The sequence below is a fragment of the Caloenas nicobarica genome, chromosome 3, assembly GCF_036013445.1.
Source record: "Caloenas nicobarica isolate bCalNic1 chromosome 3, bCalNic1.hap1, whole genome shotgun sequence".
NCBI lineage: Eukaryota > Metazoa > Chordata > Aves > Columbiformes > Columbidae > Caloenas > Caloenas nicobarica.
This window is the reverse complement of record NC_088247.1, coordinates 112,643,800-112,671,541: the sequence shown is the minus strand read 5'-3', so window position 1 is coordinate 112,671,541 and position 27,742 is coordinate 112,643,800. Positions and strand designations below refer to the sequence as shown.

At 45.5% G+C, this 27,742-nt stretch overlaps 1 protein-coding gene across 1 annotated transcript; it reads right to left on the bottom strand.

Moving 5' to 3' along the window:
- SLC1A4 (solute carrier family 1 member 4) lies at positions 1-27,742 on the bottom strand. Its single transcript, XM_065630814.1, has 8 exons — positions 27,167-27,742; positions 17,121-17,163; positions 15,706-15,768; positions 9,261-9,427; positions 5,604-5,837; positions 4,327-4,521; positions 2,715-2,849; positions 1-379 (listed from the first exon to the last, which is right to left on the bottom strand). The coding sequence occupies exons 1-8, from the start codon at positions 27,691-27,693 to the stop codon at positions 145-147; spliced, it is 1,599 nt and encodes a 532-aa protein (XP_065486886.1). The 5' UTR covers positions 27,694-27,742; the 3' UTR covers positions 1-144.

Sequence of the window (27,742 nt, the reverse complement as noted above, 5' to 3'; positions counted from 1 at the left end):
TTCCCCAGGCCAGCATATTTCAAAACAGACTGGAACTGAAAACTTTCAAGAGCCATCCAGCCCTTGTTAGCGCTGCAAACGTCTAGATGCGTTAACACGTCCCTGGTCCACCTCTAGGACGTGTGTTGATGAACGACGTGGAGTTTACAAGACTGATTCCTTGGATTCAGGGTCTGCTGTACTGGCTGTGTTGTAGACTTGGGTTTTGTGGGTTACCAAAGGCGATGTTTCCCCTTCAGCCTTGCTGTTAGCGACTGCTTCTACGGTGACTTCCTTTAGATCCTGCTCTTTTTCTTTCTTTTCTTTTTCGTTCAGGTAATTGAGGATGCCCGCTCCTAGGGCATCCCCTTCCACATTCACAACTGTGGTGGTTCGGTCCCTGGTGAAGATCAGAGACAAAAAACAAAGCAGCAGGCTTTTAGCTTAAGAGAGTTACAACACAGTAAGGGGAGCTGATTCACACCTGCTGACCCACTAACATCAGTGGAGCTAGACAAGAGAGATGTTGTTACCATAAGTATTTTCCACGTAAGTATCATCACCATTTCAGAACTAAAAATGTGCTCCGGAGCTGGTTTAAGGTGGAGCCAACTGTTACTGTCAGCTGGTCCTGGTCTCTCAGTGGGTTGCAGCAATGGTACCGCTCTTTCTCAGGCATCTTTCTTTTCCCAGCCCACCTCCTTCCTCTTCCCCAGAACAGTGTTTTTCAAATGCGAGTTCAGAGCAGGAACTTAATTTGGGCTTATCCAGAAGGTGACTCAGAGCACCCAGCTCTCTGTTTTAGCTACAGAGGCTCATACCTGAACCCAAACTACTTAAGGGGTCCTTCCAAAAGCAGGTCAAATGACTATGTTCCCTGGATTTCTTGCTAGTAGCACCTGTCCTAATCTTTGGTCCTACAAAATGAGACTACCATGTCGCAGGGTCTAACGGAGGAGGTTTACGGGTCAAAGAAGAACAAATTCTTCACATGTCTTTTGAGACTTCTCTTAGCAGCCTAACTTCAACATGTGCTCAATTTGTAATTGTGGTCCTCTCTAGTAATTAAATGGCTGGCATTAAAACATGACACGGGACTCTTCCCTTCCTCCTTCCCCTTTTTGTTACCGCAAGGCTGAGTTCCTTGACTAGAATAACAGTGTTGACCACAGAGGGATGTTACATATTTTGAAACAAAGGCAGGCCAGAGAGAAAGGAAGGGCAAGCTTTTCACTCTTGCCTCTAAGCACTTGCAAGTACAGCTTGTGGAATGCACAACTACTACTGTAATCTCTTAGGAAAAATGGGATACAAAGGGCTAGCCACTGCTTTGCCTGTCTCTCCTGTCCTTTGGAGGTGGCTGATCCCCAAGTGTTGACAGCAAGAAAGAGTTCGATGGCCCTAATGAAGCTGTAGGAATATGCTCCACAGCACATGTGGTATTGGAAGGGAAGGAGGCAATACAGTTGCCCTCTTCCCTGGCCTCCAGAATTCAAGACTGTCCTTGGACCTCTTAACATCTCCTGTGGAAGTTCACAATCTATACAGAGAGGCTGCTATTTCCAAAAAGCAATGCAGAGGGATTATGTACAGTCTAAACCAGGGACTGCCCAGAAACCCATCAACTGGAAAAAAAACCCCAATGGGATTCAGATCGCTTGACCCACACTGAGCAGTGATTTCAGCCCACTACCCAACTTCAACCCAGTGGCTTGAAATCAGATGATGCTTTTAAATTATCAGATTGTGTTTACTTTACTAGTGTGTAAATTCTAATCATGCTGTAATTCACGAGTGCTCAGATGCTTGTTCAAGGAAAAGCAGAGACACCCTTTTCTACAGGGCTCATGTAAGCTGTAAGAAATCATCTGCACATGGCGTTTACACTTATCATGCACGTGTGGCTGTGCCCCCAACAGCTAGAGCAAAACATATTTTCTAGGCTTTCTTTAATCTAATTTAGGTAGTACAGAAGGTAAATTTAGGCCTTAACAAGGACATAACTAAGCTAAGTGGTGAGATAAACTTTTCCAAACTAAGCTGGGCAATGAGCTAATCTCTCATATTTCAAGAAGAGGAATGGCTCTTGCAAAGAAGAGAAGGAGCTGAGCAAAAGTTTAACATTTTACATCTTTCCCAGAAGATTGGAAAGGTGATAATACTGTGTACTAAACTTGGGACTCCCAGCAGCATGTTCCAGCTGCGATGAGTGCCACAAACCCTGTGTCCCTCCCTGCCAATGGATGACACCACTCGGTGACGCTTCTGTTGGTGCTTTGACCGGCCTTGAACTATAAAAACAGTTCTAACAATAGCTGACAACAGCCTCTGATGGAAACTGCTTCGCACATGTGACCGAGAAAGCTTTCCACCATTATTGAGACTCAATTTCCTTCTTCCCCCTCTCCTCCTAGTGTTCAAATAATTTCCAGAAATATCAACACCTTCTTCAACAAACTTTTAACAATCCTTCTATAGGAAACTGAAATGAGGAAGAAATATGTTTCAATAAAGGCTAAGTAAAAAAGCTGAAGAGAGATTTTAGCATACTAACTGCTTTAATTGAGAAGGGACCACCTTTTCCATTATCTGTCAGGAGTTACTTGTTCTGTAGGCAGCCATATCTTCTAGGGTTTTCTTTTATACTGTGCTATTTTCACTACACCGCCCCATGCTTCCAGCTGAACATGCTACATGTCATGCAACCGCAGAGACGAGTGGCCTAATGTACTTACACAATCCAGTCCACCGCTAATATCAAGGAGAGATCGTTGGTTGGAAGTCCAATGGCTTCCAAGATGATGGCGATGGTGAGCACTCCTCCAGCTGGGACCCCAGCTGCACCCACACTGGATGCAGTCGCTGTCACACTGCAAATCAATTTACAACCCCGGTTAGCAGGAGCTCCACAGCACTCCTCTGCTACACTTAGTCACACGTTTCCCCACTATGGGAATTGAAAACAAACTCTACAGCATGGGACACACAGATCATTTGCTTCCCAGGCAAAGCCTTTCCTTCCTGTTTATGCAAAGCAAGGAGTAAAGAGCACAGTTGCTCAGCAGGTGTCCACAGCAGCTACCAAGGCAATGGCTCTGTGTTTAATACCATGATTGCCCTTTCAGAAAACAAACCAAACCACACACAACAAACTAACACAACTCTATCCTGCTGCCTTACTGATATATCCATTTCCAAGTCACGTATCAGCCTGGATATGCTGAGTACATTACATCTCCTGGTCCCAAATGTATAAAGGTAAACCCTGCCATGCAGAATACTGTCCCTTCTCTGTGTCTGGTTTGCACTCAAACATGGACCCTAAATCAGGAGCTGGAAACCTGTGGTGCATGTGCTATAGACATGGACCACACACCTTTTTGTGTGCAGATGTCTGCCACGGAGTGTTCCTTGGGCTGTCACTGCATAATCCTCAGGCCTGAGTTAACACCTGATTCAGTAAGAGAACCTGAAAAGCTGATTTGGCTACCTGCAAATAAAATAATGTCCCAGCCCTGCCTTAAATAGACAAACAGTATACTAGGAAATGCAATAAGGAAGGAAATAAAACCTGGCCAGGGAGGGTAAAAAATGCCAGGAATCAGACCTAGGAGGCATCTGGTGGATACAGCTGTGGCCTCTCAGCACAGTGAGGGGCTACAACTCCTTGTAGGATACTCACTCAGGGGGATTTTGAGGAGGGAAATGAAGAGTCTGACACTTCATGCGATACGGGACATAGGAGGATATTCTGGGCATGGAGGGGAGAGTCCTAGAGGAGGCGGGACTGAGGTGGTGGAGGGGGAAAATGGGGTAAAGCAGTCACGAGGGGAATGACAATGGGTCAGACCTGGGAAGCCAGCGATGCGGTGGTAGGAAGGGCGGAGGTAAGCAGGAGCAGAGTCTTTAGTATAAAATTCATACATAGAGAACTGAGGAGCTGATAGGAGGATTTTCTAAGACATCTAGAGGGAGAATTTGGGCTAGCTTTCTGAGTAGAGCAGCATGCCTCAATTACCCAGCTTAATGGTGAGCAGAGGTGGGGGAGTGAGATGCTTAAGGAAGGAGTGGAATTTCTTGTGAGAAACAGCTTTAAACAGCTCAAAGTCTGTTTCAGAGTTCCATTGCCCCTCCCAGGTTCCACCTTTTCTTAAATCGAGATTCTGGCAAATCTTATAAAGCTTGAAAGACTCCATCCTTTAATCGTCCTATAATTATGTTTCATAGCAGTTTGCAAGCTTTAGGTCAGAGATGGGGAATGCAAACTGCTAGCTATTAACAGAGAGACCACAGGCTTGAGTGTGTCTGGGAGCCAGAAGGATGTGGTTACAATAGCAAGCAACTTACAGAATTGTGAAGATTTGCCCAGCGTTGAGGTCGACGTTGTTCAGCTGAGCAATAAACACAGCTGCCATGCACTGAAAAATAGCAGCTCCATCCATGTTTACAGTCGCCCCGATAGGAAGGATAAACCTGCTGATCCTCTTGTCGACTCCATTGTTCTCCTCAACACACTTGATCATCGACGGGAGAGTGGCTGAGCTAGAAAACAGAGGATAGGGAAAAGTCAAACACTAAGTCTCAGGGTGCACTGAAGGGAAAGTCACCATCTCATGGCTTTCCTGTTTCTAACATGCTGCAGACAGGACTGTCAAGAAAACTATGTCATTTTATGGTCCCTCTCTGTCATGATAGCAATGAGAGACCCTACTTGTTGGTCTTGAACAGTGATATTTAATAATCTGCCTCCATCCAGACATAGCTGATAAGGACTCTAATCTCCCAGGAGCAAGAACTCATGACTTAACACAGTATGCAGCCTAACAGGGCTGTGGAATGATCAAGTCTTAAACCACAAAAATACACCAATAGATGCCAATATAAACACAGTGGACGCAACAGCAATCTCTGTTAATGTTGTACTAGTGCCTTCTCAAATGAACAGACTAATAATAGTAAATAATTGTTGGATTTATTTCTTGCATTATAAACTACATGGTTTTATTAATAAATCCCCACCTACTTCATGTACTTCAGCTCCTCTGACAGACATGCATCTACTTTTGGAGATGACCTGAAATGATTTTATATAGTTATGATATTTGATCAGGTGTTTGCCCCTTGAGAAAACTGTAAATGACATACTTGATAGTTTGGTTATGACAAATAAAAGCTCATCGGGACAAATCTTTGAAATCAATGTTAAGTCTCTTTACACTAGCTAACAAGTCTGCTTTGCTCCTGCAAAATTAGTCTAAACTTGTTCCAGATACTTCTGAACTTGGAGAACTAAACTTCTCAGGGCAAAGTCCATCACTTAATACTGAAAGGATAGGTGGCAGGATCTTTTAAGGCAAATACTTTCACCTTTTCCCCCCCAAATTTCCAACTCAGCATCATGCTGCAGTCCCAGTATTTTGAGGAATTGTTTTCAATGGCTAATTATCAGTACATTCTGTGTGGCAGGCTGCTGACAGCAACGAGACTCTATGCTCAGAAGTCTCTTTTCGCAATCTCAGGAACAATATTCACACTAAAACTCAGAGTTTGGTGTTTGGGACATAAGCAGTTTACGGCGACAAACATAACCAGGCTATAATATCAAAAGAAGCACAGAAGCTCACCTGGAGGAAGTGGCAAAAGCAGTGGCAAATGGTGTGATAAGGCCTAAGAGAAAACGATATGGATTTTGACGGGTGGATGCAAAATAAATAAGGGGCAGAATGATTCCTCCATGGATGCAGTGGCCCAGAATAGAGGCGAAGATGTATTTTCCCAGACTGGTCACCAAAAGCACAATATCTTCCATTTCCACAATCTTGCTCCCAACAAGGAACGTAATGCCAATAGGTACATACCTGTGTAAAGAAATATTGCCTGTCATTACGTACAAACAGAAAGCCTTGAAAAACATGCCATTTTCTGTCCCTGAGATAACATTCTTCTGAAGAATATGCTGCTCCTACTGAAGAGTAGTGCTTAAGCAAATCTGGAAGGCCTCCCTAACATTCTTGCTTGGTGGAAGGCAAGCAGTCCGACTGCAAAAGCTCTGTTCACCTGGGCCCTCAAAGAGGCAGCTAGGAGAGTGCCAAAGGCACACAGAAATGCTGGCAGAAGCTATCAGGCCAAGACACCGGTGTGGAGTTCTAGTCCATCGGGGAGGAAGACAGGCAAAGACCTAAAGCTAAAGTCACTGCTGAAGGGACGGCAGATGGTAGGAAAGAAACAGGAGCAGTGTTGCGTCACTGGAGCAGAGTGGAAGAGTCGGGTTTCACACATGTAGTGACTACCAGCAGAAGTATGAAGTTAGGTAACGAAAATGGTAGACATACTGGGTGCCAAAACATTCAGCGTAGGAAAGAAAAAGCTAAGCCCATACCAGAGAGCTCAGCTACAAGCTGCTGATGGCATGTGCCAAAGATAGCAATTAACTCTGCTATTTGCCTACAAAACAGTAAGTTAAATGATCAGGCTTCCAGAGCTTCGCTCAAGCCAACAGCCATGTACATTCCCATGCCTCCTATCTAGAAACATGCCACATCTTAGGATGTCAGCGTTTGTTTGAGGTTTCCTTTGTCAGGAACACTTGGAGCTGCTCCAGGGGCAGGGCCACCTGCGGGCCACAGCCACACCTCTGGTCCTGGTAGTGCAGCTGGGAACAGCTCCAAAAAGACAGAATTGCCCTTGCACCTACAGCACGACAACTATTAAGTGAACCGCAGGAATCATTTCAGGTCAAAGGTCAGTTCCTCTGAAACTCTGCTTGAGATGTCTGTGTCTGAATAGCTCTGCTGATGCTGTCCCTGCTCCATTTGTTTCTGCTTCTAAGATTAATAGATTCTAAAAGAGCTCTCCAAAACCATGCCACAGGCACACATGCGACTACAAAAGATCTGCTTGTACATCTCAGGAATAAAGACTGTTTTTTCTCCCACTCTCTCCTCCAATCCAATGCCCATGTTCAGAGATGCTGACCTGTGGAGTTAAGACAAACTTCAGAAGGTTTGGATAAGCATGCAAAGGTTTGGAAAGGTGGGCAAGCCTTAAGGTTGCCCAGATCACTCACTTCTTCCCAGTCTGCCTCTCCCTCAGTGGTTCTGCAGCTCCTCTGCTCTGTGCAGAGAGCACCTCCTTACGTCCCAGATCAACGGGAGCATCCTCTCTCTGTCCTCCCTTGGCCAAACCTCTAGAGAGGCCTGTTGAACCTTCCTCACTTAGCTTCTTCCAGTTCTGCAACATACTGCCTTGGAACTATGTTTCTGAGCACTCCGATGAGCCTGATCTAGCTGAGCCCCAGTCCTGTGCAAGCTCTGCAAACACAAACACTGGATTCAGAGCTGAGACTGGATCCCTCCCCTTGAAGAGCAAGGCTGGACAGGAGGAAGGAACTAAGGGTTGAGATCAAAGTGCTGCTAAACCTGAGAGCAGCTGTTGAATGGCACTAGATATAAACTCAAGCCGCCTTTGGTAGTATGATTTCACCCATTCCAGAGCATCCTTTGGGAAGTACGTGCAGCTTGACAGATTATGAATAAATACCACGACAACACAAGAGCCTTAAGGAAGGAAAGAGAACAAGTAAGGGCTATGGTGCACTGCACTGTTAAGAGTCAGGTGTGGCCCCGATAATCCACAAAGTAAAGGATTATATACCAACTGATTGGCTTGAAGTGTTAGCACTGTAATCAGCTGAATACAAGAACTGCCTCTTATCAGTATTCAGTGTCCAAGGAATTACACTCAAGAGTAAAAGACTTAAGCCACTTTGAGCCTTTGAATTTTTCATTCCCTTATGACAGCAACTAACACAGAGATCTGCCTGTGTAAAATCAGGTGTTTTGTTAAAATGCTTCTACTTCATAGAGGGAGGAAAATAGCAGGAATGAAAAATGCAGAATGAAGGGAGAAAAAAAATACTTCCGCTAAGGTAAGCTTATAGCTTTTCCAATAGCTTTGGAAAGGGAGTGAGAAATGTCCACCGTTAATTTGTTAGCTAGCAGTCCTTATGAATATTTTGTGTGTGAGGTGTTAGTACTGTTGGTTTCAGAGGAGCGGCCTAGACCCATCCAGCTCCACAAGCTACTGCTATGAGGCCCAGATGCATCCTACCTGACAGAAAACATGGTCAGAAGGCTGGTCCTACCTCAGCTTAGGTGGCCTGAACCACTCTCTAGAGGTGCCTGCTGCCTCCTCTAACAGTGCTTTCTTGCCTAGTGAGAAAGTTCAGCACACTCCAGTTGCTAACATACAGACTTTTTTAGGTGCCAAAAGCTTTGTGAAATTGGTCAGAGCAACATTCACCCCATAAGCATGTCTGAACTCCAGGGAAGTGAAATAATGGATTTGCTCATTAATAGGCAGAAGACAAAATAAACAATCAACTTTAGGAAATACCTACTCTCAGGGATGTGAAATGGAAAAGAGAAACATCTCTGGAGAAGCAAGCACAAACAAGAAACAAACAGCTGACCACTCTGCTAGTAACATTAGCTCCTGCTTCACCCAAGAAAATGAAAGAGATCTTAGAAAAGGAACAAAGAGTTAAAGATCTGCTGTGTAACTCAGGCTGTGCTGGTAACAATGACAAAACACTCAAGAGCCAGCACTACTGTTTCAGTAGGATGAAGAGCACAGCCCTGGAGACTGTTCCCCCCTTCTATACAGAGGAACTGTCATCCTTTGATGCAAGTAAACAGGTGGGGCTCTGTATTCAATGCACTCAACAGGATTTCTCCCAAATCGATACCAGTGAGTGGGTTATCTTACCTTCTGATGTCCTCAGATATCTTTCAGGTCAGTACAAATAACCTTTTGACCAACAGAAAAATCACAGCATGATGCTACAAGTATTATTTTAGTTATGCACTCCATTTGCAAGTGCATTCCGAACACAAACATCTCTGGCCTTCACATGACCATATTCCTCACATCTCCTTTTATCACTCAACACCAGCACCTTCAGGCACATGATGGCAGCCAGCTATGGGCTTATACTGCTTTGAAATAGAAAGACTTCTTTCCGCTAATTAGTCAAAAAGGAGTCCTGGAGAGGATTTTTAAGCAACCCTCTGAAGTGTTCCAGACTGATACCTTAAGCTATGCATGACTGTCTGATTACAGGGCACAAGCAATAATTAAAAGACCCCACCACGTGACACCACGACATCCACTTTTGCTGTGATGAGGGATCTGGTAGGAAAAAGCTGGAGATGGATAAATGGTGAGATCGCTGAACCGAACACAATATTGTACCACCAATGTATCTTGAGTCACACACTTACCACATAATCCAGGAAACCAAGACCATAGTCGCCTCATTGAATGAATTAAAGAAGCGAATCAGATCTTCCCCTTCCTCACCAAGCTTTTTCAGCGCCACTCCTAAAACCAGAGCGAACATCACCAGTCCCAGAATATTCATCCCTTCAATCTCAGTACCGACAGGGATCTGTAGAGGCAAAAAAGAAGGCTTGTTAGATGCAAGACTGACACAAAACCCAACGTAAGGGTCACTTCATTTTGTTGCTGCCTGACTGATCTGAAATCAACAAGCAGAACCTATTTTGGGAAGGAAAAACTTATTTTGTTGAAAGAAACCACACAAGATCTGGATGCAGTCCAGATACAAACCTCCCTAGTTACGAGTTGGCATGGATTCACTGGAGAAGGACCTGCCACTACCTCCCCTCATACCCTTCAACGCAATACATGTGCTCTCAGTGATCCGAACAGGAAACCTCCCCAGTTTACCCAGGACAAGCTCCACTGCAGATGCGAAACAGCACGGGCACCGATCACACACACGAGATTAAAGGACAGAAACTTTCCTCCCTGTTTCCCCATGAGGGAAGATAGGTGTGGAAAAGATCACAGGTATAAATGGCAGAAACTGGTGATATTGACTTCCTAGGTCTGCTTAGTCCACCAAGCATCATTCACTGTCAGCACTATGATATTCTACTGACTACAGAAGTCATACCTGCAAGAGGCTTGCAGCAGTATGGCCCCAAACATGCTCTTATTATTTCCTGACACCTCTGATGATGGGAATCTGCTGGCAAAAACTGCCAGCTCCATCACTTTAGTGCAGTATTTATACTAAGGTGAAAACTACGAGAAAACAACTAATGTTATGAAGTGGGAAGAGGGGCAGAGGAAGGTGTGGAACCTACTTGTTCATCTGTTCACATCAGCTGTGTGAGACAGAGAGAGAACAGAAGAAACACCTGTTGCCCTGCCCAGAAATCATGTGGCTACATGGTAAAAGTAATAGGATAAAAACAGGATCTACCTATTGACAAAAACTGGTCTGCTCACAGGTCTGCTCTGCTGGTCCTTCACAGTTTGTTTCTCAAGGAGAGCTGGAGCCTATTTGGCAATGTAGTATCATATAAACTGAATGAGTGTTCTTGTGGCTACATAAAAATATAATTGCTTTGACAAAGTCCCCCCGCCCCCCTTCCAACTTGGCAGTACAAGCTCAACATGTCAAATTGTTGGTTTATTTGGAAGGGCTTCTAAAACAGATTAGGTTTGTGTACAAGTTTTGGCTTTCTGGCTAGTTTAAGCAGACATTAGCTCAACACTAGGAAAGAAAAATATATTCTTAGCTAAAAGCTTGAAATGAATATTGACTGAAGAACTCGGGATGCTGATCTGCTAAACCTGATAAAACCAGGCTGCTTGAGACGGTACTTTGGCTGGAAGTATACTGCTGAACTGGACTGTCTCTCAGTGGCAGGTGGAAACAAAATACTGCAGGGAAGGGGATAAAACATAAATTACACACAAAAGCATGAAGGTTAAACCACTGTTAACAGAAGCGTTTACAAACAATGAAGGTTCTGGCTTTTTTTATTTGCTAGCTACAAAGTAGTTACATATAGAATCCACAATTTTTTCATGGTACTTGTTCAGCGCTAAGTCGTCACTATTTATTTGATTTCCGATTGAAAGAACTGAAAACGTGGCCAGGATATTAAGAATGGGGCGCAGTGTTTCTCCAGAGATGTCTCAAGAAATGTGCTCATTTTTTCCACACACAGTGTTATAGTTCTAATAGTTTTATCTATATTCTTTTTAGTGTGCATGAGAACCCTAAACTCCCCTGTGGTTAGAGAAGTTAGACAAAAAAATAAATAAATAAACTGTCTGTGTGCATAGCGCACACACAGAGTTTTCTATTTTTCACTTCTGTTGGTAAAACATAACTCCAGGGTGGGAGATCAGGTTTACCATAAGGCTGAATAGAATGTGACAAATCTTCAGTGACAATTTATCAGCAACAATGTACAAATCAACGTGCAAGTCTCAAATGTATTAGCAGGAAGAAAGTAAATACCTAGTAAAATAAAACTGGCGCGCCATCTCATCGAAACCAAAGCTGTCTCTGGGAAATATAAACTTGGGCAAAATGTAAACATTTTTACACTAGAAAAGAAAAACTTCATTTACATGGAGTGAATACAGCACTTTTTCACTTTGACACAACTTTTCACCTTGTTTTGTTTTCTCTACTCGTTGTTTTAGAACATATCTTTTATCAGGTTCATGTCATATAAGATTAATATGAAAAGTTCAGCTTGGAATGGAATTTTACTATAACGGGCCCCAACTTTTTCCACAAAAAAACCCCAACAAAACTAAAAACATTTAATGCTCCTTTGGTTCTCATTCAGAAAAAAAATAGATATCAAACTTTGCTATGAAACAGAAATTAAGCATAAGCATTTCAAGCCGCTGAAAGCGCCCAGCATCCTGACCTAGATATTACTGTGAGGGAATTTCATGATACTACTTTATACTGACGTTTTGCAAAGCATCTCTGCCCTTTAAACTCTTTCTACCAGAGATTTGCTTCTCAACTCATTAAATGCAGCACTGTGAGCTTTAAGCCCAGCAACCTGCTACCATTTGGGCTTCTCAAAGACCCTGTCCCAGGAATGAGGCAGAAGTGCACTGAATCTGCAAGGGGATTGCTCAGCATCCCACCGCTGTGTAGGGCACACAGGTCCCAGAGCAGGACAGGGCTCAGGAGGCACACAGGAGAACCAGGACCACAGCTCCTAGTGCTTAATTTGGAAGGTCACTTCTCTGACTAGAGAAGCTCAAGGCTCTTCTAAGTCATTCGATCCCCACAAGCATCAGCTGTTCCACCTTCTTCAGAGCCAAGGGCGCAAAAGGCTTGCCAAAGTTTGTTCTTGGGAAGCTAGAAGAGGGCAAGAGATAGCATCTCCAGTTAGTTATAGCCAGGACACGGGTGGCTTCTTGCATTTCATCTTAACCTTCCCAGTAGCCTACTATGCTGAAATTAGCCAGTTCTCCTCAAACTCCCCTATAGCTCTCCAGAATTACTATAGCTCTCCAGAATGACATCACATGGAGTTTAGTCTTCTTTCACCCTTGGAGACGTCTCTCTCCACCTTGCTCCTGGCACTGCGATCACTGCTGCTGCAGATATCCAAGTCCTCACACTTATTAGTACTTCAAGCCTAGCCCTTGTGATCTGGGGACCCCTGAATTCTTGGTGACAGGAGGGAGGACTCTGTGCACAGCCACTAAAAACTTCTCAGCAGTTTCCTTCTATTCACTGTCATCCAGCAACCCCTTTCAGGTCTTGCTCTCCCTTTCTCGCTCTTGAACCAGTTTCCTTGCAACACACAACATTCACCATCGCCTCCCATCACCACAGATGCAGGCAGAAGGTTTCACCATTTGCACGGAGCAGTAACTTACTGCAAGAAATTGCTCCCTGCAAAGCAAGGGGACAATCTGCAGCATTCAGGGAATTTCACCTCCTTGCAGCACAATATGGAAAGAGTCCAGCAGTAAAGCCTTAGTGGAAGATCCTCTCAATCCCAGTCTCTAAAACTGGCAGATACTGAACAGCCTTTTTGTACTCTAACAGAAGAGTGCATCACCCCAAAGGAGCTGCCAAACCAAGCAGCATTGTAGACACCAAACAAAAACAGCTTTAATGAGAGCTTTGTTCCTGGATAAACTATGGGACACGTTATTGTTTGCTTGAAATTATGTGTAGGAAGATTCATGGAACTCTTCTGGTCCTTGAATCTCTCTGAAGATCTTATTGTTTTTTAGCTCTTGAAACAAAGTGCTTATCAGGGAAACAACTGCTGACATTGAGCTGTCCCAGTAGTAGGTGGCTGAAAAGAAAATGCAGCCATGTGATGTGAGGAAAAAAAGCAATCACCAGTTTGTGTATTTTTACTGCTGTCAAAAGAGGAACTCTGAGTCCCCCCCAGCCTCCCTGTCCTGCAGATGGGGATCTGAGATAGCCCGTGCCCCAGGAAGCCTTGCTGCCGTGGAGACCAAGAGGACATAGCCATAAAAGCTAGGTAAACACAAGGGAAGCATGTGAAACAACAAAAAGGATGTGGCTGAGCAGACATCTAAGTGCCTCACTATTTATATCATCAGTCAGAGAATACAGGGCCTATTAACCAGTGGGAGGGAAAAGAAATAATCAATGGAAAATTTTGCTCTACGCTATTCATATGGGAAGTAGAAGGAAAACATTTCTTCTCTTCAATCAAGTATTCTGCTGATGAAAGAAAATATTAGATAGGAATATATATTTTTTTTTTCCTCTGGAACCCAATGGTATTTATAATACATATTATTTTTAAATCATACTCTTCCTTTCCAAACTTAATCCTCATCTATCTGTAAACAATATGGTCAGACCAGTCCTGAAGCTAAGCTAACAAAGCTGCTTTCCTTTGGTCCACTCTTCCCTAGAGACAGTAGGGCGTCTTCTGGAATTAAAGAAGCTCAGCTCTGGTTTCGCTCCAACGGCTGAAGAAAAGTTTTGGAAAAGTAATAGTGGAAAGAACCTTTACATCATAACTGCTGGCAAAAACAGGCACTGGTGACAAATTCGGAATATTTTTACTGATATTGCATCAAACAGGAGTCTGATAAGTGGGAAACGGAAAGAAGACGACTGAAAAAGAATCTCATGTTTTAAATTGCAAAAAGATATATTCTTATCTCTTGAGGAAGAGTGATGGCCTTGAACTAGCATTCAAAAAGTACTTGACAGCCAAGCCTATGTCCCATGGACATGGTTGGCCCTGATCCGTTCTTGGTTGCCAAGGCGCCTCTATAAAACTTAACAATGAAGATAAGAAGAGTCTTATTCACCTTTCATTTACCTCTGGTTTAAATGAAGAATAAGCCTACACTCTGTAAGCAAATACACGTGCCCAAGTGCCCATTGTTACAGCCTTTCATATTAAACTCAGTTTTTAGCAGCAGGAGGCTGCATGGGCATGTACTGCCCAAGGATATAACGGCAAGAGAAGAGAAAGAGCCGCATCCGTGTCAGATTGGAGCCAATGCAATCTTACAGGCACGGGCAGAGCCCGGGCAGATGGGGCTGTGTTCTTTTTCCCCAGCGAAACTGCTCACCCTGTGACAGGAGGCTTTTCCCTGACTTTTCCCCCTGCTCAGCTCTTGTGCCACCCAAGTCACCTGTCACTCTGCCTCTGGGGCTGGTGGAAGTTCAACCCATCAGCCAAAAGCAAAGTTCAGGAACAGACTGTTCCGCAGCACCTGCTCACGCACTGTGCGTGATGAGGAGAAGGTAATGAGGCCGGGGCTTCCTGCACTCAGGGATACATGTCAGAGTCCCTTTGGATGAGCAAAAACTGCTTTTTCCTTGATGGTTTTACAAACTGGTGGGAAAGCACCAGCTGAGCCCTCCCATGACAAATACAAACATTACAAGCGTCTTGCTCTAGGGATATGCAAATTATTTTAAAAACATAGTAGCCCAACATCCGATAGTGATCTTAGATAGTCAGAATGAGCCTGAGAAATAGAAAATAACCCTGGAAGTCATTTTCAGTCTCAGACCTGTCTCCCCAAAAACCCATGAAAGCACATGAAATACTTAATTTGGAGTGAGGTGACACATTGGGGTCTGGGACACGAGGTCTGCTTCATAGCATGTTGCTTGTAAGACAACTACTGCTGGACCTGCAACATGTTGGTTCTGGCCAATAATAAATATGTTTGATAGCCCCGTGCTGCAGGAGAGATGCCACTCAGTGGGACATAGAACACCTCTGGAAGTCCTACGAGCTACACGTGGAAGATAACATACCCTACCTCAGCTACAGCTGCAAATTAGTTTCCTTTTTGACACCATGGCAATAGCAGCCTCTTGGTAATGTTGTGTCTGTAATTTTTCCTCCTTCAGAACACTTGTTACTGCTTCAAACAAAATTTCAGCAGCATGGCAACAGGAAAAAATTCTCAACTAACCTCTCTTTTTTTTTTTGTTTTTAAAGAAACCTGGGTAGTGGAAAAAAGTTCGTTCACTCCAAACTGTTAATGAAAAGTAAGGTTTAAGGGACATATTCAGCCAGCCTGATTGCTATTTAATGCCAAGTCTGCAGAAAGTTATTTGGAAGCATTAGGCAGAGCGACTTACCAAAATCTAGATCAAGTGAGACCAGGTCTAAGCAAGCATGGCCTAAAAATAAGGTCTCAAGGGTCGGATCAGTTGAGCCCAATGCTCCTATCCATCCTAGCTTTCTTGTGTGGCTGCGGGTAACTCATCTGGCTCATGTGTGTCTCTGTTCCAGGCAAAGAAAAGTACTTGTTTCTTTCAATGACTGCTGGAAATGATTTAAAGACTGCAAAGTAGTCAAATATTACAATCGACAAGGGTTTGTATAAAAACCTGAAAAGTGACCATACCTTTTCTGTTGTGACATTTCCAGAGGTAGTGTTTCTGAGCAGCACTATATAGTCTGTCGCATACTGCAGGTAAGAAAAACAAACAAAACCACAATGTTTGCCAGGCACATCATCAATATGACCATATCATCCAGCATTTCACAAGGCGGATACTACCGTTAGGCAGACTTTTTCTAGAAACCATTCTATGGAGGCTAACAAGCCTGTCCTGTGCAAGAAGAGAGAGCGACAGCATATGCAGCTCCTATCCCACATGGAAACACAGAAGCGCTCCGTGACCCCCCGAGCTCACAGGCTTGAGTAACTACCAAAGAATTCATCTAAGTGTTCCTGCTCTGGCAGGGGAATTGGACTAGATGATCTTTTGAGGTCCCTTCCAATCCCTAACATTCTGTGATTCCCCTCTCCTCCACCCTGCTGTTGCTCACACACCACACTGTCACGCTGGCTCCGGCAGAAGGCAAGTGGCACTTGTGCTGTTTCACTGTTAGAAATGGTGTGGCAGGCATTAAAATTGTCAGTAAAATATCTGAAATCTAGGGCAACAGTTTGATAAATAAGCAAAAGCAGGGCACTTCTTTGGGCTTGTTTTCTTTAGATATAAAATAGGTGAAAGAAAATCTTATATACTTGCCAATTACCTGTGACAACAGCAGCACAGAGGAAAGGAGGACTTCTTTATTTGATTCCTGAACATACAGAACCCTGACACTCAAGGCACTACAGAATATCCTTTTTTAATGATATTTTTGTACTGCTCCTATTTTTATTTATAAACTTGTACTATGTTGTGTATACACTCAAAACGGAACTTGATTTTAAGAGTTTGACCTTGATTTGATACAGAATACTATGAAACCAAAAACTATTATTCTGCTCCTATATCATAAAGAATCACTCTGCCTCATAGCAATATTCTCAATAGTGTCTATCCCAACATCCAAAATTAGTAATAAGATCTAAAGCAAAACCTTATTGGAGTCCCACAGCTCCTGTCCATCAGTTTAAACCACACTATGTTCTGGTGCAACTTATCCTACCACACTTAGTCCTCTGTCAGAAGCCAGGCTGAGCAATTAATCCAGCACGGAATACAATGGAAAATATTTAATAAAAGCATCAGGCAACAGGTAATGCTTACACGCACCACAGGTGTAAAAGTTTAAAGAACATTTTTGGTGGAGGTACAAAACACAGGCTACGAATTTGCCTTTTTTTTTTTTTTTTTGAGTATTTTTCAAAATCAAACCATGTGCTATGGAAGTTGTATGTATGATTACATCAGGTGCTTTTTAAAATCTCACCTACTATAAGTAAATTAACTTTTGGTATTTTCTACATCATCTTTCTAGTCCTTTTTAAAGAGCAGTCATCTGTGCACTGTGGCTCATGTCCAAAGTCCACACATATCTTACCGTTCGGAAAGCTGCAGCAACAAGATTTGCAGGAAACAGGTTTCTGTAAAGTAAAAACAAGAAAATGAAATATTTCTTGTAGAACTTCTAAAACAAATGCACCAATGTGTTTTAGCCTCAGAAACTGAATTCCTTTTGCAAGGCGGGCATATTGGCATTAGTGAGGTACGTACTACAGAAGATAGTCTGGCAGCAGGAAGCAGATGTCTTGCTACATCACCAGGGGTGTGAATGCCATCTTCTCTTGCTCACATAAAAAGGTCCCTGCTTGTCTGCCACATGTAGCCATTTGGGTAGGGACACCAGGGGCAATGAGACACAGTGCTGGTTATACACACCCAGTGGTTACAGAAACTGCCTTGGCCACACCAGCTGCAGCAACAGCTGATGGCCTCCAGGGTCAGGCAGACTTTTAACACTACTCATGTGATTACACTTTGCTCACAGCCCCAACATGAAGGACAATCCAATCAGCAAAATCCACTTAAGAGAATGGCTTAACCCTTCAACACAGGGTCAGCTTCCCTGAACACAGAGGTAAAACAGAACAATGTCATGGGCCAGAGTTGTCTGCAAGGGCTGAAGGGGTTAAACAGCACAGCCGAAAGTAGGGGCAACTCATGTGGAAAGCTGCAACATCTGAATTTGGTAGTGCCTTCATACAACAATGCAAATTGAGCACTAGGTTTGTGCAGAGAGGGTGGCATGCAACACGACACACACTTCTACTGAGCATCCAGTGTATCTGTGCATCTGTGAAGCAGCAAGAACAGGAAAAATGGTTAACTGGACCATGTAGGGGAAAAAGTTGCTTATTGTTGTACTTTATATTTGTTTTTAATGCTACGCTTCCTCTCTCCCCTTATGGTGGTAAAGAGCATGTGTTCCCCTAGCCAAATGGCAGCTTTTTTTGCTGTGCCAGAAAGAAAAACAGGAATAACTATCTCTGGGGTGACAGCAGGACCCTTTGCTGGGGAGGGCAGGAAGGTTATGGGCATGAACTGAATATACTGACAGCCAAATGCATCCAGGAGGCACGAGAATTCTTACGGTGAGGAAACAAAAGACCTGACCCAGAGTCAGTTAACTGTGGCAAAACATTTGGGGAGCTGCTCGCCATCCTTTGCTCCTTGCGCTGCTCTGAGGAAGCCGCAGCTGCCCCCAGGCTGTGCCCCATCAACCTGCCCCCAGATTTTGCTGTAGTTACCCCGGCAAACACAACTTTAAACCAGGCCTTTGGCTGTGATAATTCCATGGATGACGTGGAAAGCGCAAATCCAAACACAGCAAGAAATGGAGCAGCAGAGTCAGATCTTTGAAAGCAAGGAGGAGATTAAGATATGGCACAGATAAGGACTTTGGTCTTTTCCATTGCATAGCTCTGTTACCCTGCTGCACAGCCAGGGCTTTCCCACAGCCTTGACAGCAACAAGAAGTACACAGACCTTCCCAGACGAGTGGCTGCTGTGAACCACCTCAGCCTCACTGCTGCATTACATCAGGAGGCAGACGCAAAAGCCAAATTTCTGTAATATCGATTTGGCTTCTGGAGTCTGCGTTTCACGGAGCATGAAAGAAACAGCAACTCAAAATGTGACAATATAGCTGTCCGAAAGTAGGAGAGCAAACTCTAACTTTGCAAAGATGCTTAGGAATTGGTCAAATAAGGTCAATGGAACAGATCACATGCACCGATTCTGCATAAAAACCTCACAAAGTAAAAACAAACTTAAACAGGAATAAAACATCACATATATAAATGGGCCCAGCTCAGTGCACAGTTTCAACCAAAAACAAGTAAACATGCTGTTGCAAAAATAAGGATATTTCTTTTCAACTTTTCATAGAAGGATGATTACTTTTTAAAAAAAAAAAAATAATTGACTGGATTTTGAAGAAGCAAAAAGATAAAAAAACCTGAAAACCAACCAGAAATCGAATTACTCTTTTTTTTTTTTAAATCAGCTTTCCATCCTGATGAAACAAAGCCAAAGGAAATAATCCCAAAGCCTAAACAATATGGTTCTCCAATGTTTAAATGCAGCCAAGAAACCAAACCCTCCATAATTTACACAGTATGTCAGGCATGGGCCTCAGTAATTAAACACTAACTTAAACCCAAGCCTATACTTAAAGCACATAGTTGAGTGATGCCAGCAGCCCTGCCACAGCAAGGCAAAGGGCAGGTTCCTACCGGAAGCGTGAATAGCACGAAAGCCGCTCAAATAAGAGCATGTAACAGTCACTCTTCTTTACCTCTGGAGCACCAGTCGCAGGACTCGACTCTGAGGACTGTCAAGAGCATTTCTGACAATCCACCAAGTAAAAAATCTGGATCTCAATTCAGCAGCTCAGAAGTAGCTTTGTGTTTTGTTCAACTTCTAAGTACACCTGCCTGCAAAGTCCCAACAACACATAAAATAATGTTTTGATCCTCTTTGTTTCAAACCCTGAAGTTTAAGAAGAAAATGTGTCAGGTCACAAAAGCAACCAAAAAATAAATGGCTTATCTTAGAGGCATGAGTTCTGCACAGACTACACTCATTGCTCACCTAAGATCAGTCAGCATACGCATTAAATTAAGCTGTAATTATGGGTGCGTCAGACCACAGGTTGTTACCTGAGGATGGATTTGTGCAAGAACGCCATAGCAGCGCCTAAAAAAAAATAAACGGGTCAGGGTGCCTCATGCTCCAGGGAGAGCCAAAAGCTGGCTGGTGACCTGCCTGGGCTCATCGCGTGCCGGTGCCCGCAGGCTTTGCTCATCATGTGAGGCGAGACAAAGTTCACCCACCACAGAGATCCAGACCTGGCTCTGTCCCTGCGAGCCTGTGTTCGCCCCATCCCCAAGCCCAAACAGAGGAGTCATGCAGGGAAGCGCAAATGTCTCTCCCATCCAGGTGAACCAGTGAACAGGAAAGCCGATGAGTTAGGTAATTGGGCATGCACATTAAATGTGGGTGTCTGCCAGCTGTTTTTTCTGCACGAACCAAATCTTGAGGGGTTTTTTTGCTTTGAAAGCCTGTACCAGATGCAAACGTGGAGTATAAAAGAATAACCACAGTTATACCACCGGATTTCTGACTATTGCTGCTGTTTCTAATGGCCCCATCCCTGCTGCTGCTATGCCCTGTGCTAGAGAACAGAGTTGCCTTTTCAAAGCAGATATGGGTTATCACAAGAGCACAGCGCTGAGCAAACACTGAGTCTAGGCGATAAGGAGCCCAGCACGCAGGTCTGGGATCAGGCAGCTTTGGCCCTGTAATGCAGAGAGATGAAACCTGCTCTTACGTGGCAAGAATGAGACAAGCCAGCAATGCATAACATCATGGCAGGGGAACAGCTGTGCTGCCCGCACCCCAGGTGCTCCACTGCGGCCGGGACCTCGCTCCACAGAGAGGGCTGGGTTACCCACGCACGGACACAACTGCCTTTGTGGCATAAACGTGAAGTAGGTGCTACAGAGCCAAGCACAGGGCAGGAAAGTGTCTCTTTACCTGTTGCAAGTCGTGTGGACAGCAACACCCCCCTAAAAAAATAATGTCATAAATCCATTGGACAGCTGTCAAGGGTGACGGCTGTGTCCTGGGGCTGGAGCGGCAGCTGGGCTGAGCCAGGAAACCTCCACGTACCTGCATAACACACAATGTGAGAGAGCACTCATCTCAGATCCTCCTAAAATAGGAACCAGAAAGCGGCAGCACCAAGGGCGGCAGTTTCAGGGTCCAAGTACTTTCTGACTGAATACTGTGCTCATCACACCATCTTCCTATGCACAGCCAGAAAAATGCAGCTGTTTCCTTCTCCCCAGGGAAGAGCTGCTCCCGCCAGGCAGGAAGGGACCATTACTCCTCTAACCAAATTCACCAGGAAGGTCTCACCATATTTTTTGCTGTAACAGAAATCTTAGTTTAGCTGCAGCATCCAGTGCTGGGAAATCCAGGTGACTAAGGAAACCTGGAGCTGTAAAGGGAGCAAAACCAGGTTGCAGCTCCCATCCTTCTCAATTTTGATATTAAAGTCAAATTCCTCTCTTCTTTACCCTATATCTTCCCACCAGTGGGATAAGGATGGCACAGAAACTCCTTCATTGCGTGTGTAAGGGGTTTTTATTAATAACTGTTTCTAAATGATTCTTTTGCTAGAGCTCTGCAAACAACTTTGCTCTGGCAGCAAAAGCATGAAGGGAAATCCAGGCAAGCAGAACAAAACACTAAAATACTACGCATTCCTCTTGCATTGCTTCTTACAAAAAAGTTCCACTTCCAACGCCAAAAACCTTGCTGCTGGAAAACATATTTCTGTGAGAAAGCCTAGAAAAAAAAAATTCTGTATTGTGTTATCTCCTGTTTGGTTTTTGTTTTCTCTCAATGAAGTGTTTTCAATGGTAAAAGTCTACTGACAACAACTCTATTGCCATCTGTGGCAACCTGCCAGAGCCCAGTTTGGATCGCTCCAATACCTTTATTTTTCTTTCTGTTCTTTCTGGTTTCATTCAATACCACACAACAATTTTTCTCATCTTTTTGATAGGTATGTGGATGCACAATACATGCCCTGGACATACACCTATTTATGAGTGTGTGCATTTGCTTTAACACAGAGAAACTTGAAAATGTGTTTACTTAGAGCAGATATTTGATACTTTTTTGCTTTAATGGTCCCGTCTGGATCTTTGTTGCTTGGAAAAAACAAAACAAAACATAGAGGAGTCAGTAGTAAAAGGCAATGAATATAAAGAGCAAAAGAAAGGAGCAGAAATGTTCAGATGCTTCCTAAAACACCACCAACCAAGACAGTGCAGGCACATGAACAAAACCACTGAGTACAAAGATCAGTCAACAATCCCTACACTTCGAGAGAGAATGCAGGCTCAGAAAATGAACCGAGCAAAGGTGGACAGTAATACTCTCTAATTTTCCTTTTGCTGAGGGTACCTCGGAGTTAACAGCTAGTTGTCCAACTATGAAACCTAGTGGTTAGCCTATCTCAGCGACCCACCATCAGTGTAACTGCAACCATTCTGGCCACTTTTTATTTTATTTATCACTACAAAGGTGGCGTCTCCCTCTCCTCTCCTAACGCTCAGGTTTTTCTCTCTCTTTCCACATCATGATTTCAGAGACAGCCTTCACGGCTGATACTTTCGGCTGACTCACCAGGAAGACCAAGGCTTTAAGAATCAAAAGCTACTGGAGCGACCAGTGCCCAAGCGAGGGTCATTGCACCCCAAGGTCCACCCTGGCCCTCTGCTCTGCAGCCTGGCCAGCAGAATGTGACCAGCGCTTGTCTCCGATCTCGAGCTCACCCCCACCTTCCCTGACAGTGCTCGGAGCCAACGCACGGGCTTGCAGACTGCACCCTGGGTAGTCCCTTTGGCAGCACAGCTGGTAACCTCTGGCAGAGAGACAGAAAGGGCAGTGAGGAGCAATGAAATTTAAACTGTTTTTGCAGACTTGCCCGGCAGCCTGAGGAAACTTGACCTCACCACTCAGGGCAGACACCTGGGCCTCTGCGTATCCTTCCTATAAAAAGCAGATGATGCTACTACCTCCTTCTCTCCGTGGACTGTTACAGCTGGAGCTGGATTGAAACCAGAATTTCCTTCCCAAAGCCAATTCCACAGTTTCAAAACATGTTTTCGTCCCAAAATTGTGCAAAGAAAGCCCGCTCCAGACCTTTTTTCCCACAAAAAAATATTGTAAAACATTTTGTTGAAATGTTCCTTTTTGATGAGTGAGATTTTCTACTTAGGTCTTTTGTATAAAATTACAGCAAAACATTGACCTCACTGGAATGAAGTGCCAGGATCACCCACTGTTGGAAATTCTGACAGGATCAATAGGTTCCTGTGAAACTGTTCGATTTTGTTGAATCAGTAAATATAAATCACAGCCAAAACAAAACTCTGACCTTATCAAAACATGAAGTCTTGACAATTGCCCATCAGAAGAGTTAACAAATCAATGGATTCTTGCAAAATGCTTGACCCTGCTGTTTCAATTGCTTTCCAACAAGCTGTGATTGGGCTGTGTTAGCAGGTGGATGGAGTCACCTCCTGGTCACCACTTCTCTCCTCCTCACCTGTTTCTCCCTGGTCAGAAGCCCAGCATGATCAGAGCCAAGCTTGGTTTCTGCTGTCATCTGCCCAGGTGGGTGCCGAGCCCCAGAGCACCCCATTCTTCCACTGACTACCCACTTCATAACCAAGCTGATGAGAGCTCTTTATTCTCCATTGCTTTGCATTCTCCAAACAAATTAGTAAGGGATGACACCAGAAATGCTAAAATTTCCCTTCATTCTCCTCATCTTCTGCTGACACTCAGTGCTCACCTGTTTGGTACAACTGAGCTGTTCTCCATGCCGGATGCTCTGGAGATGTTCACAAGCTCCACCTTCAGCTAGGACCACATGGGGTAGGAGTGCTCCAGAGCCCAGCTTAATGCAAAAGCCTGAACTGCGTGCTCTGGAGAAGCCTGTCTTTCTTCATTGACATGGGACAGAGTTAAGGAAATCCAAGGCTCCCCCTTGGGTTCAGAGCACACCCTGCTTTTTGCTTGTTTTTTGGTTTGTTCCTATTTTTCTTTTTTAAGCCATCAGCCTTGTGGAAGCACCTCTGAACTCTTGCTGGATCCCTGCCATGACCACTGAGCTGCAGCCTCTCTCTGCCTTTGGCCATGCTCATCTTTTAGGGAGCTCCAAAGAGCTGCCCACACGACAGATCCTAGATGAGACAGGCCATCAGCAACCCCGCTGTGGGGCACAAAGGCACCTTCAGATCAGCTCTGCTGTCCCCACTCTGTGTCCTGGGGAAGGGGACAGAGTGCCTAAGCCTCTTGCACTTTCCAGAAGGGAAACCAAGAGGGTGCTCCAGCAACTCAAGCTGGAGAAAGGCAAACAAACTAGACCTGGAAGGGACACACCAAAACAGAGGCAGCCTTTCGGCTGACCACTGAGTCATCATCTATTTGCTACCAAAGCCCAAGATAAATCTCTTTTCCAGAGGTGATGTCTGCATGCATAGGTGCGTGTTTGTGTGGAAGCTTTCGACTTAGAAACTGAAGACCTCAGCCAAGAATTAAGCTGGCCTCCAGACATTGCTGTGACAATAGAAAGCAACAGTCATTAACTTCCCAAAAGCAGAAGGGATCTGCATGCTGGGAAAGGACACCCTGTGTCATCCCTGCAGAAGCCATGGCAAACGCAGACTCACAGCTGTGATTCCGCTGTTTCTTCCTTGGGCCATGTTTTTACAATCTGTTTTCAGTGCTTTAGGGGGACTCAGTTTACCTGTTTGCACCTCACTTTTACCTTTTATCTGAAACTGAGCCGAGCAGTGAAGCCTTGAAGGATACGGCCACTCCTGTGACACAATTGAACACAATTTTTTTTCCTGTATCTCATGGAAAGCTTCAGCACCAAAAGAGAGAAAAGGAAAAACGAAGGGATGCTGCAAGACCCACTCACACTGAAGGCAATGGTTTCAGCTCTCCAGGCCTACAGATATTAACTGAAGATGAGGTTACTCTGGTACCTTCCACCATAGCAAGAGAGAAGATCGATGCTCAAACCAGAACACCCACATTTTCAAAAGCAGGTTAAAAAAAAAAAAAAAAGGAAAGGGGGGGGGGAATAAAAAATAAAATAAAAAAAATCACAAAACTTTGGAGTTAAGGATTCAGTCCCACCACCATTATAACCTCTTCGAAGATGAACCCCCCACCTGCCTTTACAGACCAGAACGAGAACCAGCTTTCTGCTCTCAGCTTCACAGATATTACCTACAGCCTGAGGCTCGCTGGAGCATCCCTGCCACATTTCTCAGCTACATCCTACTTGGTACTGCGTGGCAATACAGGAATGAAACACCAGCTACAGTAGCCATGCCAGAATGCACCTGGAGCAGCCACTGCTACAGTCATCATCCCAAGTCTCCCACTTGTGCTGACTCTTTTTTGTATTTTCCTTCACCTGCCTACACTTCCATTCCATGCCACCTTCACAGCCAGGCCACCTACTCTCCATGTCCTGTTATGACTTCTTAATGTGCTCTGTCAGGAATTGCTGGTCCTTAAGAGAGGACCTTAATTGTTAGTCCTTAAGAGAGGTGGGCTGAGGATATGAAGTACGTGGCTGCCAATGAGACAAACTGGAGTAAACTTTCTGTCCAAAGGGAACATGCTTCTCTCTGGGGCAGAAAAGGACATGAACATGGATTTGTAAACACAGGGGTTTTTTTAAAACTCTTTTTATCTTTGTTGCCACATAGGCTTACTCAAACACACTGAAAAAGTCTCTCAGCTGAAAAACTGAACTCGTAAAAGCAAAACAAACAATCTAAATAAAAATTTCCCACTTAGCTTTGCAATTACCAAGATATCTGCTAAGCACAACTCTCCGGCCACTTAGCTGGTATGGTCACCTCCCTTAATCTTCCATTTGCATCTTGGTAACAAGATCTACCACCTTCGAAGCCATCCATCTTCCAATGTTTCAGCAAACCTCCACACTCCCTATTGATGCCCTATCACTTCCCACCAGTCCCTCAGCTACACTCACGAGAGATCCAGCCGCCACTTCCCAGTATTCCTGTATTCCACAACTTTTCTCAGGCGCCTGTAACACACTTTTCCATGACTGCCCAACACTACTCGGGTGTTAAAAAGTGGTACAGCCAGAGCTGGGATAACAAAACGCATCAGCTGTCCGCATCTGGGGTTCTGCATCAAGATTCATCAAAGCACGAGAAACTGCAGTCAGAAGTCTGATACTCAAAAAGCTGGCTGGATGTTTGCCTCATTCGTGTAAGTGTTCCTCTCTTATTTAAAGAGCTGGACAGATCTCAACAAGACATGGGCTGTAAGAAAAAAATAAAAGGTGAAGCCTGCAACTTTGCAAGTAGGAATAAGGATAAAACAAAAAGACTATGATCTGATTAGAAGTGAAAGCCTTGCTTCCAGGTAGTTTTGGGGAACAAAAGTTTCATCTTTGCAAGGTGCGGAGGTGGGATGGGAAGCTCACAAACATATAGGGTGTCCTCATGCCAGACTATGTTTAGGGTATGTCCTCAATGGAAATATGGGGTTGCGTTTCCCTGCCTGCACCTACGGGAGGGCACTATAAGAGGCAGGTCAGCATTGGTGTGAAGAAACTGAGTAAAGGGTGGCGGAATAAAAGAAAAAGGTGCGTGTGAGGGATGGGGAGAGCTGCCCTCCCCTGCCTGCAGGAGATGAGCAACGACAAGCCATGGGGCAGCAGAATGCAGCAGGCAAGGCCATGCCTGCCCTGCAGCGAGCACCCAGGACCTGCTTTCCCTCCAAGGGGGACCAAAACTAGATCCAACCACCCAGACCTCTGAGCAAGCCTCTATTCATTCTCACAGCCGCCCAGCCAGAATTAAAGATCAAGGGGGGACAGGCAGAGCACCACGCAGCCCTGTGCCTGACCATGCTGTGGGTACCTGGGCAGAAAGCAGTGCCTGTGGAGAAGCCAGGATGATGATGAGGAGGATGAGGAGAAGGGGGGGGGGATGCAAAGAAGGAGAAGAAGGGGGGGGGATGCAAAGAAGGAGAAGAAGGGGGGGGGGGGATGAAAAGAAGAAGAAGCAGGGGGGGGGGATGCAAAGAAGGAGAAGAAGCGGGGGAGGGGGGATGCAAAGAAGGAGAAGAAGCGGGGGAGGGGGGATGCAAAGAAGGAGAAGAAGCGGGGGAGGGGGGATGCAAAGAAGGAGAAGGGGGGGGGATGAAAAGAAGGAGAAGAAGCGGGGGGGGGGATGAAAAGAAGGAGAAGAAGCGGGGGGGGGATGAAAAGAAGGAGAAGAAGCGGGGGGGGGATGCAAAGGAAAAGAAGCTGGGGGGGGGGGATGCAAAGAAGGAGAAGAAGCGGGGGGGGGGGATGAAAAGAAGAAGCGGGGGATGAAAAGAAGTGAAGGAAGGGGCTGTTCCCCGGCCGCCCGCTGCAGCATGCAACATGGCCAGGTCTGTCATCATCCTCCGGCGGGGAGGGCGGGAAGGAGGGGGGAGGCGGGGGCAGCGGGGCGGCCTCACCTGACGAGGTCGAGGAAGGAGTCCACCGTCTCCTTGCTGGTGGGCGCGACGCCCGGCAGCCCCAGCCCGGGGGCGTTGAGTGCGGAGGCGCCGGCGCCGGGGCGGATGATGAAGCCGAGGGCGACGGCGAGACCGGAGGCCAGCAGCGTGGTGCCGAGGAAATAGGCGATGGCAATGCCGCCCAGGCGGCCGAGCGAGCGGGCGTCCAGGCTGGCGGCCCCCGACACCAGGCTGCAGACCACCAGCGGCAGGATCACCATGCGCAGCATCCGCAGCAGCAGCTCGCCCGGGAAGGCCAGGTAGGCCACCTGCGCCCGGCTCAGCGCCGCTCCGCGCACGGCGGCCCCCAGCGCCACGCCGGCCACCACTCCCGACACCGTCAGCACCACCAGCGCGTTGCGCCGCAGGAAGCCCCAGCAGCCCCGCAGCCGCCCCCGGCCGCCGCGCTCCTCCGCCGCCGCCGCCGCCGGGCCCTCCGCGTGGCCGTTGCGGCCGTTGCCCGCCTTCTCCTCGCCCGCCGCCTCCATGCTGCCCGGCGCGGCAGCGCCCGCCCCGCTCGCCCGCTGCCTGCGCGGA

Coding starts and splice junctions, on each gene's coding strand:
- SLC1A4 (XM_065630814.1), bottom strand. CDS start 27,693: ATGGAGGCGGCGGGCGAGGAGAAGGCGGGCAACGGCCGCAACGGCCAC. Junction 9,428..15,705: donor GAAATGTCACAACAGAAAAG/GTATGGTCACTT, acceptor TTGCCTCTACAG/ATCCCTGTCGGTACTGAGAT. Junction 5,838..9,260: donor TTGGTTTCCTGGATTATGTG/GTAAGTGTGTGA, acceptor TTCTTTACACAG/GTATGTACCTATTGGCATTA.